General features: G+C 42.3%; 1 protein-coding gene across 1 annotated transcript in view; it reads left to right on the top strand.

The window, feature by feature from the left end:
- The window catches only part of CSMD1 (CUB and Sushi multiple domains 1), a 1,941,062-nt gene that overhangs the window by 956,269 nt on the left and 968,913 nt on the right, over window positions 1–15,880 (top strand). Inside the window, exon 5 of the mRNA XM_032328946.1 lies at window positions 11,313–11,520. Coding sequence (XP_032184837.1) covers window positions 11,313–11,520 — 208 coding nt within the window. The remainder of the gene's footprint in view (window positions 1–11,312; window positions 11,521–15,880) is intronic.

A 15,880-nucleotide genomic window follows, 5' to 3' on the forward strand; every position in this document is an offset into this window, starting at 1 on the left:
ATGGGGTATCCGTAGATTATAACATTTCTTTAGATTGTATTTTATTTTTACTAAACAGAACACTGAAATCACTACATAAGGATAAGAATATGGTGGGGCATGTTGGCAAGCAAAGAATGAAGGGACTATGAAATGGCCATCCCCCAAAAGGAAGACTCAAAACTGATGGAAATGAAGGAAGAATGCCATCTCAAAGGCCAGTGTGGATTTGGTCATCGATTTAAAGTTAGACCCATCTGCATATTTCTGGTTTTGCTTTTTCTCCAGCCATATTTAACTACACGGGAATAAATGTGGATTTGGCCCAAGTTTGAACCTAAGGTATTGACAATGGACTTCAGCAAGGACAAGGGAAAAAGAGTTAAATAATGGCTGGAAATCTAAGGATGGCAAGAGGAGACACAAGGACATGAAGGAATGAGTGGAAAGTGGCAAGATCAGTGAACTCTAAGGTCCAGGGAAGCCACAGAGTCATTGAAGACCAGGTGTCCAGGAAAATGGGGGTCTGATTACAGGACATTGCAGCTCTGGAATGCAGCTCTGGAAAATGCAGCTCTGGAAAACCATGAGGTGTCATGGTGAAAAGATGGAAGGCTGGGTTTGGGACAAAAGGGTGGTTTGGAGCTGGGGTTGGAGAAGAGGTGGTGAGTGACGTGAGAAGCCAGTCTTCGAAGGACAATCCAGCACGGATGCGGAAATCAAGAATAAGACCAAGCACGGAGCTGGGCAGAGTGGCCGTGCGCCAGAGATAGGCATATCCAAGGAGGAATGAGGATGCCTTGGGAATTTTGCAGGCGACTAAAGGACGAAGGTGTTGGATTCTGGGGACCAGAGTCTCAAAGCTGGGGCCCTACAGGGAGGAAAAAATAAACTATCTGGAAATAGTAATGAGATGTACATAGGTGAAGACATTATCCAGTGCCAGAGCCAGCAGTACCTGGCCGTGGCAGCAAACGCTGGTCATGTGGGAAGCGTTGAGGTGATGTACCACCTCAGAAGACATCTGGGTTTTCTCTACAGAAATAGGAGCTGCCTCAGAAGGGATAAGATGTAGGAACATTTACTGATAGTTGACCTTGAGTTTCACAGGACCTAGGGGAAGAGTCAAGAGCTTGGGAAGGGTAGGAGGTCAAACCCGTGAGATGCATAGGTCTTTGAGGGATTGTGGGGCTGTGGGGTGACCAGGACACCACTACTTCTTCCGGTGACCATATACAAACATAAAGGATTTATTTTATTTATTTTTTAATAATTTGTTTTATTTTATTTTTAAAGATTTTATTTATTTATTTGATAGACAGATCACAAGTAGGTAGAGAGGCAGGCAGAGAGAGAGGAGGAAGCAGGCTCCCCGCTGAGCAGAGAGCCCCATGTGGGACTCGATCCCAGGACCCTGAGATCATGACCTGAGCCGAAGGCAGAGGCTTTAACCCACTGAGCTACCCAGCCGCCACAACATAAAGGATTTAAAAGGATAATGTCTTAATGGTCTCAGATACAACATAAGTGGTGGTACCTATGAGAACATTACAAGTAGACTTGGGGCCGCCCTTCGTTCCAGGCCCTAGAGCAGCAGAAGACTGGGAAAGTAGTTGCTCCCCGACCTTCAGCTCTTTGTGACTCTCTCCCTCGGGACCAGCCCTTCCTTTTGGGGAAAGCAGCACGTGGACTTGGGAAATGCAGTCTTTACCCAAAGCAGCGTATCTTTTAAAACTTACGAGAAAATGCTCAAAAATAATTTAATGAACTGTGGTTGACTGATTGCTGTCTGCCAAGTGGGAGGATCTAGTCATGGCTATTTTTATGGGGAAGACAGTTTTCGCCTGCATTGTTCTCGCACTTTACAGCTAATAATGCATTTAACCCTCACGTCAGCCTGTGAATCAGTGAGTATCCGTGGAGAGAGCATCATCCTCTCTGTTTACAGGTACATAAACTGAGGCACAGAGAAGGGAAGACCTTGTCACCAAAAGCCAGTGGGAAAACTCCGTTCAGACCCAGACCCCCTGACTTCAGGGTTGTGACGGGCACCGGGGTTTACACAGCCTTAGGCAGAGGATGCTAGAAGATATCTCCTAATATTAGAAACTGAACATTAGGTGTGCGCTTATGTGTGTATTCCTTTTTTTCCTCTCCTGGATAATTGTCCATACAATTTTAAAATTGTCCAGAGACTGCCCATCCAGTGTATACCCTGCATTTTGCCCTTTGTAACTCAGGAATTTACTTAAACCATCGCACAAATGTTTGGTAAAATCAGCCATGATCCTGTGGTTCGGAGACAGCGTACTTTAATGATGTATCCGTTGTTAAACTTTCAGATGGTTTCTATTTTTCTTCATGATAAATATGGTAAGGCATGTCTCTAAATAATGTTTTATTCTGTATTTTGAATTATGCCCTTAAGATATATTCCTAGCAACATTTATACCCAGGCAAGGCATATAATACTTTTAGAGTTTAGAATGAAACTTTGTGGAAGTTTGGAAATTCCTCAAGGGAAAGAGTGCGCTCTGATTTTTGCTTACAGTCAGAATTATTTTTGCCACTTCCAGAAATCACTAGATTCAAACACATCTTTTATTAAAAACCTTATCTTCTTCTTGGATTAAGTTGATGGCATTCAGACTCCTTCGAGCTGTAGAAGCTTCTTTTCAAATGAAAGATTTTTGTGAACCCTCAATATAGGAAAGTGATTTAAAGAAATAATTACTCTGATTGAAATTTGTCACGGGAGTCAAAGCCCACTTTGCCGGACTCTGTTTTGCTGCTCGTAATCTTTACGTGGACGTCCTAAGAGCACAATTTGTAAACTAATGAAGTGACTCAGCGTTAATGCACCTTATTTTCTTGAAAAAAAAAATATTCGTAGTATACCCCTTTTGACAGTCAGGCATGTACCTGGCACTTTAGAACCTGCCTTCATTTTCATGGACATTTAATCCATTTAACGGACTAAAAAACAAGAAAGAAAGAAAATAAAGAGAGGTGGGACACCGTGGGAATATAAATACCATTTACTATGTCAAATTTCCCAGTTGTCAGCTTCCAGATCAATCCCTCTGGTACAGCAAAATTAATATTAAAGTAAAATTTTGATGTATTTTATTCATATTAATATCCATGGAGCTTAGCTTATACCAATATCACTATATTATTTAAATATCGACTAGAATAATTTAGTTTATTTTAACAGTTACTTATCTGTTTTAATACATTTTCCTTTGTGTGGGTGATTTCGGAGCTTCCACCAGGTGGCTAGCCGTGGGACTCGGATGAATTTCTCCGGGTTTCAGGAAGCTTGCTCCCAGTCTCCTCAATGTTTGGCTTTGATTTATTTGCTTTCTCTGCCTGCCTTGACTTTATCTCTTCTTGAGATAAATTCTTCTTGAAATTTCCCCGCTGCTCTGCTGAGTATAAAATGAGCATTCCTGGTCTTGTGACTTGCTGAAAACAAACAAAGCCAAGCAAACGTGCCGACCAAACCCCGCATGAATTGCTGCAGTGATAAAACTTTCTTGGCAATTAATTTTTGTCTGAAATACCTCTGCTTGGAGGCTGGCTTCTTGAGGTTTTTGAGACAGTTGTTCAAACTTTATACTTGAAAAAGCCCCCTGTTTCTCTAACTAAGCCCACTTTCTACTGCTGGTTCTAGAAATGGGGTCTTAGGATGCCACACATAGCCCCAGAAATACAAGTTGTTGGGGTCCCCTCCAGTAACTGGATCCTGCGCCGTGTAACTGCCGCCGCTCGGAGAAGGCTGGCCTCCTTGCTCGGCGACAGAGCGTGGAGAGAGCTCACGAGTTTCAGGCTGCCTTCTAGAACCAGGGACACCAGTCCAAAGATAAGCCCATAAAGCTTATGGGCCAATGCTTTGCACTTAGCCAAGTGCTAAGAAGTAAACCAGAGCAGGGAGAGGAGACGGGAGTGACCAGAAGTGGGTGCTGGTTTACCTTCAGGGGTCGGAGAACGGGGCCCAGGAGGGGGACACCTGTCTCAGGCAGGGGCAAGGGGAGCAAAGACTCTGGGTTAGAAGCATGGCTCTGCCCCAGGGGGCCGCCTGGTTAGAACAGAGTGAAGCAAAGGTAGGGGACAGAGGGGCACCGGGCAGGTGGGGTGGGCACCGGGAATCGGATCACATACCACGTAAATTTGATTCCGAGTGGTCATGGGAGTGTGGTGGTTTTGAGCAGGTAATGTTAAGATGAAAGTTAAATTTTAAAAGAATCCATCTGGCTGGTTTGGGTGGAACAGATGGCTGAGAAAGGGTGGCGGCAAGAAGAGGGGTTGGTACCGAGGACCGCTGCGTGTGCGCGTGTGAGTGTGTCTGTGTCCACGTGCTTAAGTGTGTAAATGGTGATGAGAGATGATTCCAAAAGTCGGTGGCTCTAAGTTTTTTTGTGTGTGACTAGTGATCTCTCCTTTTGAGAGTCCTGCGTATAATTTTTGGATAAGGTACTTGTGTTTAGTATTTTATTTATGAATAATTAGAGATAAAATATTAGTGTTTAATTACTATTTTTTGTATTGTTACTAGTTTTTCTGTGGCGGGGGAAGCCTGCCTTGTGAAAACGCATCAGAAATTATGGACTTATGTATTTGAAAAATATAATTTGTCATATAAAAGAAGTAAGGTACCTATGTCACACACATACTGTCCATCAAAATACTAATCCTAAAGTTAAAGATATATTAAAACAAAGACAATAAATCTACTCTACTGTTATTGATTATTTTGGTTTTTCTAGAGATAAAATAGTTTAGTTTAGAGAGTTATTCCTAATTAAGTTTATATACTTAGGTTATTCTTTGTGAGAAAAATTTATGTGAGAAAAATCTATGTGATGTGTATCAAAATGAGACCATTTTCAAATACTATTGTACCCACACTAATTCTTTTAAATTATTATATGTAAGCAGACTATTTAAGGGCGAATGCCATGTATGTTTCCTCTGTATTTTAATGCATTCAAGTAAGCCACATACTGATTGGTTTTTAATTTTGACTCAAGGAAAGAACACTCCATAGCATTTTAATGGCTTTAATTTGTCCTATTTAATTTTTCCTGTTCTATATAGTACCAATGAAAAGACCTGAAAAAAGCTCTAATTACATTCATCTAAGTAAATGGTTCTCAGTGAGGGACGATTTTGTCCCCCAAAGAATATTTGGCAATGTCTGCAGACAGTTTTGGTCAGCACAACTGGGGATGTTTCTGGCACTTAAAGGGCAGAGACTAGGATGCTTACAGGTGTGCCACAATGCGCGGGGCATCGTCTCTGAACAAAGAATGATGTGGCCCAGCGTATCCACTGTGGCAAGGTGGAGAAGCCATGACCGTGTCCTCTCTCAGTGATAATTTAAAAATGGCGAGGGCTTTCACGGGAGATAGCTTTCATAGTCCCATGCAGGGCTCTCCTCCTAGAGCCGTCTTCATTCCTGGATCCTTCCCGAGGGGATGCCTGGAGAGGCATTATGCGTCAATATTCCTGTAGTGGTGGCTATCTCAGATTTTCAGATGTTTCCCTCGGAAACTGGTCGTGTCATTAAACACCAGGACAGGGACGTGTGATGCCGTGTCTCTGCGTGTTAATTGGAGCCGTTCTATGGAGAGAGTGTCTCTGAGACTCTGGACCGACCAGGCTGCCGCTCTGCGATACTCTCCTGCTACGGATCACAACAAAACTGAGTCAACAAGGAGGTCCTGAGCTACAGTCGAGTCCGTCCTGAGGCTGTAAGACAGGCTGAGGTGACTCACTGCCGTAGCACAGTGGAAAGATCACAGATAAATGACTGCCTCCCCCTCAGGCTTCATGAAGACAACAGCCATTTCTCTAGGAAAGTCCAATTTCCTTTCATATAATTTTGGGGCACTTTTTAGTAATAGATAGTAGGAAACAAAAGCAAATGTAATACGATACAAGCTTTTGAGATTTAGTTTGAGACTTTGAGGAACATAAAGAGATTTATTGTGAGGAATGTGCTGATGCTGATGCCACTGCGGAGACTGTCTAGCGGGAGTTGCAGGAGAGCCCAGTGGTGGTACGTTCCAGCCAGAATCCAAGCCGGAAGGCAGGAGACGTGGATGTGTCAGCTCCTGGACGTGCTGGCAGAGGGCCTCTTCTCCCGTCCTCAGCCTTTTGTGCTTCAGACCTTTAAGGGATGGGGTGAGGCCCACACTGCACAGACCGATCTGCTTTACTGTATCTGCAAATTCAGGTGGTAAAGTCTTCTGGAAGCTCTCCTACACATCTCCCTAGAGCAACGCCCCGCTGAATACCCGGGCTCCTGTGGCCCAAACAAGTCGAACATCAAATTCACCGTCACACCTAGACTTTTTTGGCCCATGTCCCATGAGCACAGACTCTGGGGTCCAGACTCAGGAGCAACCAATTTAATTGGGAGGTGATTCAGGAAGCAGGGACAGGTAATAAATAGGAAGTGAGGCCGGGAAGTGATTATTTTTTATTTTTGTAAAGATTTATTTAGAGCATGAGTGCACGAGTGGGCGGTGGGGCAAAGGGAGAAGGAAAGAGAGAATCCTAAGCAGACACCCCGCCCCCTGCCACCACTGAGCACAGAGCCTGACTCCAGCTGATGTCATGACCCTGAGATCATGACCTGAGTGGAAACCAAGAAGGATTGTGTGACTGACTGAGCCACCCTGGTGTCCCTGGAAAGTGCCGTTAAAAGTGTTGATGCACAGACACCTCAATACTGGCCAATTTGTTTTGCTTTGATGTAAAGCAGAACTTGTGTTTGTAATGATTTGCAATAATGTTTATACTGATTAATTTTAATGCCACGCAGTTGATCTTACTGATACTTCATGATTTTTTTAACATTTTCTAGCTGTGTGTTTTTCACAAACAGCCAGAATCTTTCTTTTGACAAACACAAGATAGGAATAGCAACAATAATTTTTCTCAGACGTATTGAAAAGATTCAATAAATGCTCCAGATAAAGGAAAGGACTTAATATGGAAAATCAAGAGGGCACCTAAAGTGTATTCAATATGTGTAAGACCCCAAGTTGAGTAACATGCCTGAGACACGAACAGCCTGTGTGTCATCCCTCAGGTGTATCATCAAATTGCCTGACAGTTTCACATCAGTGCACTTACCCATATGCAGGAGCAAAGCATGGTATCAGTTTTACCCTTAGATATTTTCCTTTTTTAAAAAATGTACTTTAAAACTAAGTATTCGCCATTGTTTTAATGTTAGTGTCTGATAACGAGAGGTTGAACTTTGCCTGTGTTTAGGATTTCTTCACGACATTCATTCTTACTAAAATTGCCATTCACAATCTTTTTTTCAATCAGTTGTTCTTAAAAATGTGAGTCGAATAAGTATAAATGACACCCTTTGTTATGTTGTAAATATTTTTCATCGTCTTGTTTTTTATTTTGAATTTTATTTTTTAGATTTATTTTGAAAACAATTTATTTATATAGGTAGGTTCATTTATAGTAATGTTTCTTTTGTTTTAATAGCATACTTTTTGTTTAGTTAATACATTATTTGATAATACAGTGTATTCTGCTCTTTTACCTATTATTTTATACTCCAAACATTTTAATTTTTCTATGTATTTTCTATGAGGCTGTTCTAAATGATTTTTCAAATTTCTCTTTTCCTAGTCACTTTGTTAATACAGTTTTCTCCCACCACTGATGATGGTCATTTTATCATATCCCGAATCCTCCTGTGTATTTGGGTCCTCATAACAGCCTGCATTAAGAGAGAGGCTCCCATTTCTACTTAACAAAGCCTTTATCATTAAGTGATATATTAGAAGAAGGCAATTTAATATCTCTTGCAGCTGTACTTGAAGTTCACAATTAATATGATTTCCAAAATTAATGAATTAAAATTAAATTTTCTAAGGCCAAATATACTTTGGAAGATGGTAACTCAGTTGTTTTATCTGTACATCATTCTAGTGGTAGATTTTTATAAATCTAATAATAAAACTATTTCTTTTTATGTTAGATATGTTACTCTTCCTTAAATGCTTTTAGATATGTTAGATATGTTACTCTTCTCATATGTTAGATATGTTACTCTTCCTTAAATGCTTTTATGTGTACAGATGAGTAAAATGTTATAGTTTAGGAAAAAATTGTTAAAAAAGAGGAAAGAAAATAAAGAGCTAAAATATTCTGTTGGAGAAACATTTGAGGCGCCATTGCAATTGCTTTTAAATATTCCTCCACACATAGATAAACATCCACAAATAGGTTTCTACCATATTCTCTACTAAAGAGAGCTTTCTGTGGTTTAAGTTTTTAGTCAGTGAGTGTCATGAAATATTTTTTTGTTTTATGGGCTTAATTCTGAATTCGCCAAGATTTCAATCAGATTACCTACACAGAATTTTGTAACAGTTCACGTGAAATGCCACATTAAGAAACCCTAACATCTTATGTGTATTTAGGCTGACGTGATTTTAACGGTCGTACATTTTAAGCTATCCTGCGGGCATTAAAATGTCTATCAGAGAAAACACAATGGTGCTTGCAGGTTTAGGACAAATATATATGTTTTTATCTCGGCCGGTTTCTTTAATTTTTTCTCTTTATTTCCATTTTGTATTCTTTGTCTTCCTTGTATCATCTCCTCCTATTTCCAGCAAATTCGCCATACAGTTGTACACTTGTTCACTCCCGTAACGGACCCGCCCATCTCCTCTGGAACTGGAGAAGTACTAAGTTCTGCTTACTTAGGAGCAGCTGTAGCCCTCACGCCCAGCTCCTGGCCGTCTGGTCCTCCATGCTGTGCCCCAGCCATCACCGCGGGTGCTAGCAATGTCTACATACCCCCGTCTAAGCTTTGAGGCTCATTGCATCAAGAATGAGACCACGGAGGTTCTTCCCCTCCACCACTCTCGTGCTACACGGGAGAAGGATGCGTCCCTGAGCGGGAAGGTCGTGTGACTGGGCTCCTCTCCACTGGGAGTCTCCAACACAGCTCCATCAGCCGTTGAAATGTTAAAATATCCCCCATGGCAGCTCATATATACCCACTTCCTGGAGGCCCTGGCGCAACCGTGTCACCCCAGCTTCGTAGGCCTTTTGCACAGGTCATCAGACTTTCCAGCAGGCACACAACTAGAGGGAGGGAGTTAGAGGGCCAGTCCGGAGCTGGGCTGTAGAGCGACCGCGGACACCCACAGCTGCTGGTTGGTGCTGCCTGCAAGCGCTCTTGTCGGACCGGTGCAGTATCACCTCTGTCTGGGGAACGTTGCCAACGTACCTTCCCACAGGACACCAGCACACTTCTTTCTATCACTCTCCTTCTGTATTTCTATTAGGTGATATGTATAAATACACCTCTTTGAAAGACTTTTTTTTTTTTTAGAATTTTTTAAAATTTATTCATCTGACAGAGAAAGCAAGAGCAGGAGCACACAAGCAGGGGGAACAGCAGGCAGAGGGAGATGGAAATGCAGGCTCCCCGCTGAGTCAGGAGCCTGATGTGGGGCTTGATCCCAGGACCCCGGGATCATGACCTGAGCTGAAGGCAGAGACTTGAGGACTGGGCCACCCAGGCAGCCCTGAACGTCTTTTAAATCATAAACAGTGCTTCAGAGCTTAGGATACCATTTCAAAAACCCAGTATCATTTGATAAGGGTTTTTCCCCTCTCTCCTTTGGAAGGGGGGCTGTTCGCTACCAAGTTGAATTACAAAGCATTTATGCAATCTCGGGGGCCATAGGTAAATTCATGCCTTTCATTCCACCAGTCAGTCACAGTGCTGGATTTGATAACTTTTAAGTTCACTCATTTATGATTTATCTTTCTAATAGGAGTGCTATGACTCTTTTGCATTATATTGAGGTAATTTTCTCTTTATTTCCATTTTCAGCATATGATACAATTAGAGAAATAAAGCCAATGTATCAAATAGAATTGCACTATGTTATTAATGATCATATGTGTATCTATGATATGCCCATATATGAAAAGCTATATCACTATATGACTGTAGAGATGTCCGTATAGGTGAGCGAATAATATGTTTGCATGCTCTGTTGTCTTATTAGTAGCAAATTAAATATCTGTTCCCCTTGAGCTTGTCCAGTCACACAAGTTACTAAAGGCAAATTCTCTCAAGCCGGTGTGCTGACTTTATGCGTCGCTCCTTCTACAGCACCAACACCCATAAGTGTTAAATATGCTCTTAAGGTAGAAATTATCCAATGGGGAAAAAAGGAAGGAGGTGAGGGAAGAAAGAAAGATACCCACGGACAGGTTTTAAAATAAGTATTTTACAAATACTTATTTACCCTGCGTTACAGTTTCCTATGTACATAGCATTGTGTGATCGAGGATCTGAACTCTAGCCTGTACATTTTACTCCATGGAAAACTTTGCAAGTTTCCAAAACTTTTTCTCCTCCAATGCACATTTCAGTACTTATTTATATCTTAAATGCGCTTTGTCATCCCTGATCTTCTACTTGCCACTTTCCAAGTCATTCCACTTTAAGGTTTCTTTATGCAACTATTTCTTACTCAGAAGGTTTTTATGAATTGATACGTCTCTGTTATCATATGAGTCAAGAATTTATCTGAAATTCAAAACCAAATATACATTCCAAACTCTATAGGGAAAAATAAGAGTGATGACTACTTTTAAGAGCATTGTATTTTCAAAGCCACATATTAGTGAATTAATAAAAGATGGTTGCATGCATTTAAATCTGAAAATGTTTCCGAATTACCTCCTTACTTATATTTATTATTTTAAGAGTCTTTATTTATTTATTTGACAGACAGAGGTCACAAGTAGGCAGAGAGGCAGGCAGAGAGGGAGACGCAGGCTCCCTGCTGAGCAGAGAGCCTGATGAGGGACTTGATCCCAGGAACCTGAGATCACGACCTGAGCCGAAGGCAGAGGTTTTAATCCTCTGAGCCACCCAGGCGCCCCTATCTCCATACTTTTAAATCTCAAGATGTTTCTGATTTATCTCCATCTCTATGAGTCAGAGGAAATCTTTGAAAATTTTGTTAAGCTGTCTGCGAATATCAGGTGTGTGGCAATACACAGTCCAGATATTAGAAAAGCCATGATTTAATTCTCTTCTATAGTGAAAATTCAGTTATTAGTGCAGTGTAATTGTTTAATTTTTAAAAGTTTTCTCATAAAGCTAAATTAATAAATCAGAAGAAACCTTTGTCATAGTAAGAATATCCATTTTGAGTTCAGAAAGCATTGGTAGCTGATCATGAGGGATACTATGTAGACGTACTTGTGTATGGGGTTGTCTGGAGACCTGATTTCCTGTTTCTTTCTTCCCCTGCCAGCTGAGGGGGCCTGTGGAGGGACCCTGCGGGGAACCAGCAGCACCATCTCCAGCCCCCACTTCCCCTCGGAATATGGGAACAACGCCGACTGCACCTGGACCATCCTGGCCGAGCCAGGGGACACCATCGCCTTAGTCTTCACCGACTTTCAACTAGAGGAAGGATACGACTTCTTAGAGATCAGTGGAACAGAAGCCCCCTCCATATGGTAAGTTCTGGGGAAGAAATGTCTTTCCCCCAGATCCAACAAGAGGCTTTATAAGATGGCTTTCTTTGGACATTCATTGGCAAACGTAAGTGGTTCTTTTCTTGCTTTGCTATTTGGACCAAGGTCATCTATATTGTAACTGATCTCAAAGTATCCAAGATGTCTTTGGGCTCATCTTTGGAGCTGGAGACGTTATCTGCACATGGGCATGGGTACTTAACATGCCCTCATTTGGGACCCTTGTAAAGCATTCCAAAGATGGCAACTAAGTAAGCTAAGCCGGTTTTTTTGGGTTTGTTCTGGAGCTGAGTCAATGTAAGCAGATATTTTTAGACGATGGTCATTTGGAAATGTCATGTTACCAATCGTGTGTCTGCTCCGCCGCAGACAGAGGAGAGCATATTAATTTTCCTTCCTGAAGACACTGCACCTGGGAGGGTCAGAGGCAAACCATAAATAGTGATCTGACAGAGATATAAAATTAGTCGACTGAGGATCACTTCTCTGGCGTGTGTGCTAGTGGACACATAAGAAAAGTGAGTCTAACCAATTACAGTGGATTTAGGTCCAGGACTGGGTTGCACGAACCGCATTAGTTGTGCCCATAAATGCAGTGGAAGAGGGGAAATTCAGAGAATAGATGTTTGAAGACTTTATGTCTCAAATTCAGTTATTTGTTGTGAATTGAATTGGCTTTAATTATTTCATTCCTTAGTATCTTAAAAATTCTATTAATTCTCTACTTCAGATCTTGAGTGGTGAGCCAACTTGAATATATGGGTATTTCAACGAGGGTGTAATTCAGAGATGTTGGCCATACATGCTTTGGTAGAGGAGAATATGAATTGAGTGATTGTGAATATTTTGATGGGTCAAAGTCTGCTTTTCAGGATAAAGGTTAAAGTATGAAAAACCATCAACCATGAAACCTGTTATAAAATTAGACCATCTGTTTTAAACCAGTTATTGAAATGGAAATTTACTTTCTGAGGCTCAAGACCCACAGCAGAGGTTCATATTAATGGATGAAACACTTTCCGTACTTGAGTTATGCCGTGATTATGTTAGACATTCCCTCAAGAGAAAAACAGTCACAGCCTCTCTGAGCTTTGTTTACATTTGAGTCATCTGAAATGATACTCTAAAGCTGAACAAGTTACCTGTTGTTTGTTTTGTGTTCCACAGTTTTAACCGCTCAAGAATGTGTTGATCGTATCTGACTCACTTTGTGTAACATCAGCGTTAGTGGAAACAAGTTGGGAACCTAAAGCTGGCTTCCCTGGGTTCTCCTCCGAGCTTGGCCAAGTTCTGCCTTATGACCTTGGACAGATCACATGATGGTTTAAATGGCATAGGGGGACTATTAAATCAACTTTTGAGTTCATTCGTTAAATATCTATTAATTCCATATTCTCCATCCATCATTATAAGAGATTCAGTGATTTAAGCATTTAAAATTGCCTTGTTTTGGTTTTCAGAAATTCATTGCAATCTAAAACATATGGTGAGTGATTCTCAGAAACTATATGATTAGTGGGAAAGATCTTATTTATGAGAGAGTCTAGAGATCGTGGGCAGGGACCACCCATCTTGCTGCTAAGGTGTGAGGTCAGGACAGAGAGGAGGAGAGTGAGGCATCTCGGACAATGATTTTAGAACCCATGGTGGGGACGGCTGTTGCCAAACAGACCTCGTTTATGTAAGGGAGGAAACGTGAAGGTGCAGATGTCCATGCCGAGGTCTGAAATAAAAATAGGGCGTATGAAATCAGAAGGAGGCACAACTCTCCAAAAGGGCTTCTGGCTCCTGCAAACACACTGTGACTGAGAGGCAAAAGCGTTCGTTTCATTTGTTTTCATAAAAGATGGCGGCAGGAGCTGGAGGGTTGTGACTTGTTGCTCATTTCTTCTTTGCTTATCCCTTCCGATTTCTCTCACACTCTCTCGTCTCTCTCGCTGCGTTCCCCACTACTTGTCCCAGCCACTTCAATATCAGACTCAGAAAAGTGTGTGCGGATGGGGTCAGAGGTGAACGAAAATTGAATTCTGTCTGAAATGTCAGATGGGGCCACTGATTCCTGCGGAGCCCGAGAGCAACAATTCCAAGTCGTTGTCAGAGTGAGAATTGGTGTGGCGGCCAGGAGATTGGCCCATCTTTTGGTGTCTGGAATCGGGCTAGAAAGCATTTTCCAGCTCTCTGAAATATAGCGAGGTATTTGCCAGGGCACCAAGATTGATGATCTGTGTACAAATTGGGGACAAATAAATAAATAAAACATCGGCAGTCGTTGGGAAAGTTCTTGGTGGGAACTTGGATCCAGTCTGTGTTCCTTCTGGTCCAACAAATGGGGTGGCCCGTTGGCTCAACGTGCTCTTTCTCTCAGGGCTGCTGTTAGAGTTGCATTCGTAACTGTATTCATATGATGATTTGTATTGTCCTAGGGGCTTGGCAGGAAAGTCCTGGGGGTACCTGTTAGTATTCTCTAGCTTTGACGGATGAAGGAGCGGAGAGCAGAGCTTAAGCTCAAGCCCTCTGACTCCAAGTTACATTTCCTTCTCCACTGCAGCCCCCGTAATGGGACGATGTGGGTCTGGACTCGGTGCTGTTTTGCAGAATTACCTTTTCTCTATGTCGGGACCTTGGGTTGTATCCTAAAGGCTTGAACAGGTTACTACCACAGGGGACAAGAACCAGCTGAGAGGCAAGTGCACACTCGTGCTGCGTCAGTGGAGGGTCGGTGCAGACAGAACGTACTGGGGTGACATTGGGCGTTGATCATAACTAAAAACGGACTATCCTGACATGGCCTTGGGACCACTCTTCAGCGGAGCTCTCATCTCTCAGTTACTCGTCAGTGGAGGCTACAGAGGAGAACGTGCGTTTCCTGAAGCACTACTGAAACAGAGGAACACATTAGAAATACAGAAGAGCCACTTGAAGTCCCCTTTTAAGATTGATACAAGTGCATAATATGGCTTATCCCAAAAAAAGACTATTATTTTACTATAATTTTAGACTGAGAGTCTCTGAAATGTTTAATGGTTCAGACTGGCATATTTAGAAGATGTATTATCTCTACCATTGAAGATCCCAAGGACAGTGTGTGTGTGTGCAGGTGTGTGTGCCCCTCTCGAGCGCAGGGTCACGGAGCCGAGACAGTCGGTCAGCGTGGAAGGCTGAGCGTACCGCGCACCGACACATAACGATTTTCCAATCATCTGTTTTTAAAAGACATAAATTACCAGCAAGGGCACTCTCAGTAGAAGCTGCTTGGGAAATGGTTAAGAACAATAATAGGATTAGCCTTATTTTCATTGAATTTGGAGTGAAATTACCAACTCAGCTGTGTTTTATGTAAGGGTTGCCATGGCTACCTTGGAGCAGTCTAAATGTGGTGAATGATGTCACGGGCCACGATTATTCATATATTAAATGTGGAGGGTGTGGGAGTCAAACCTAATCCACTATACATATGTTAGACAAGCCTGATTATCATCATCATCATTATTATTATTATTATTTTTATTTTTACTAGTCAGAGTCTAATTGTATACAGGCTCATTTTTTATCAATATCCTATTTTATCAGAGAGCTGCCATTTCTAATTCTCTTTGCAACATGGTCTAGTAATTATGATTTTTCTTGCAATTACGAACGTGGTTAGCAGGGAAGCTTGCCAAGTATTCTTTCTTTCTGAAGTGATTCGATGGCATAGCGTATAGCTCCTAACTCTGGAAATACCAAGAAGAAAGAAAATGGATTTTATTTCTGAGTTAACCTACGGTGGTTTCTAAATTAGGACATGGCGGTCAAAGGGGCTAGGGACAGATCGTCTTGCCAGGGCACAACCAAGGGAGCCTTTACTATCTTCCAAGGAGGCTCGCGTGTCATGAGAGTCATTTATGCGTCCCCACGTATGACAGGTAGAGCGTGTAAGGTGGAGAAGGAAAGGGAGGAAAGAAGAAGAGTAAAGCCATTTAAGGAGCATCCCAAAACCCGAAACGCATCCGTTCCTCCAGAATCTGCAATGGCTGAGCCACAGGACGTCAAAATAAAACCCATGTGCCTTTGTGTGTATTTCGAGCCTTGCCGCAGCACGTGCAGCCTGCCCTGCGTGCCACGCCCCACCCCTGCATCCTGCAGACTGCCTCTGCAAACACATCCCTGTTTCTCGCTAGCACATATCTGTGTCCCTGGCCCATGTGCCCAGGTTACGCACGTCCACATGGAAATCCCGCACCAGCGCACAAATCCACATTCGATTAATGTAGTGCTTAGAGTGCCCCGTGGATGGCTTCCCCCCTCACGGAGTCCCAGCACTGGACCAGTTTGTGGGATCTCCTCCCCCGGAAGGTGTCCT

This window comes from Mustela erminea, chromosome 21 (assembly GCF_009829155.1).
Source record: "Mustela erminea isolate mMusErm1 chromosome 21, mMusErm1.Pri, whole genome shotgun sequence".
NCBI lineage: Eukaryota > Metazoa > Chordata > Mammalia > Carnivora > Mustelidae > Mustela > Mustela erminea.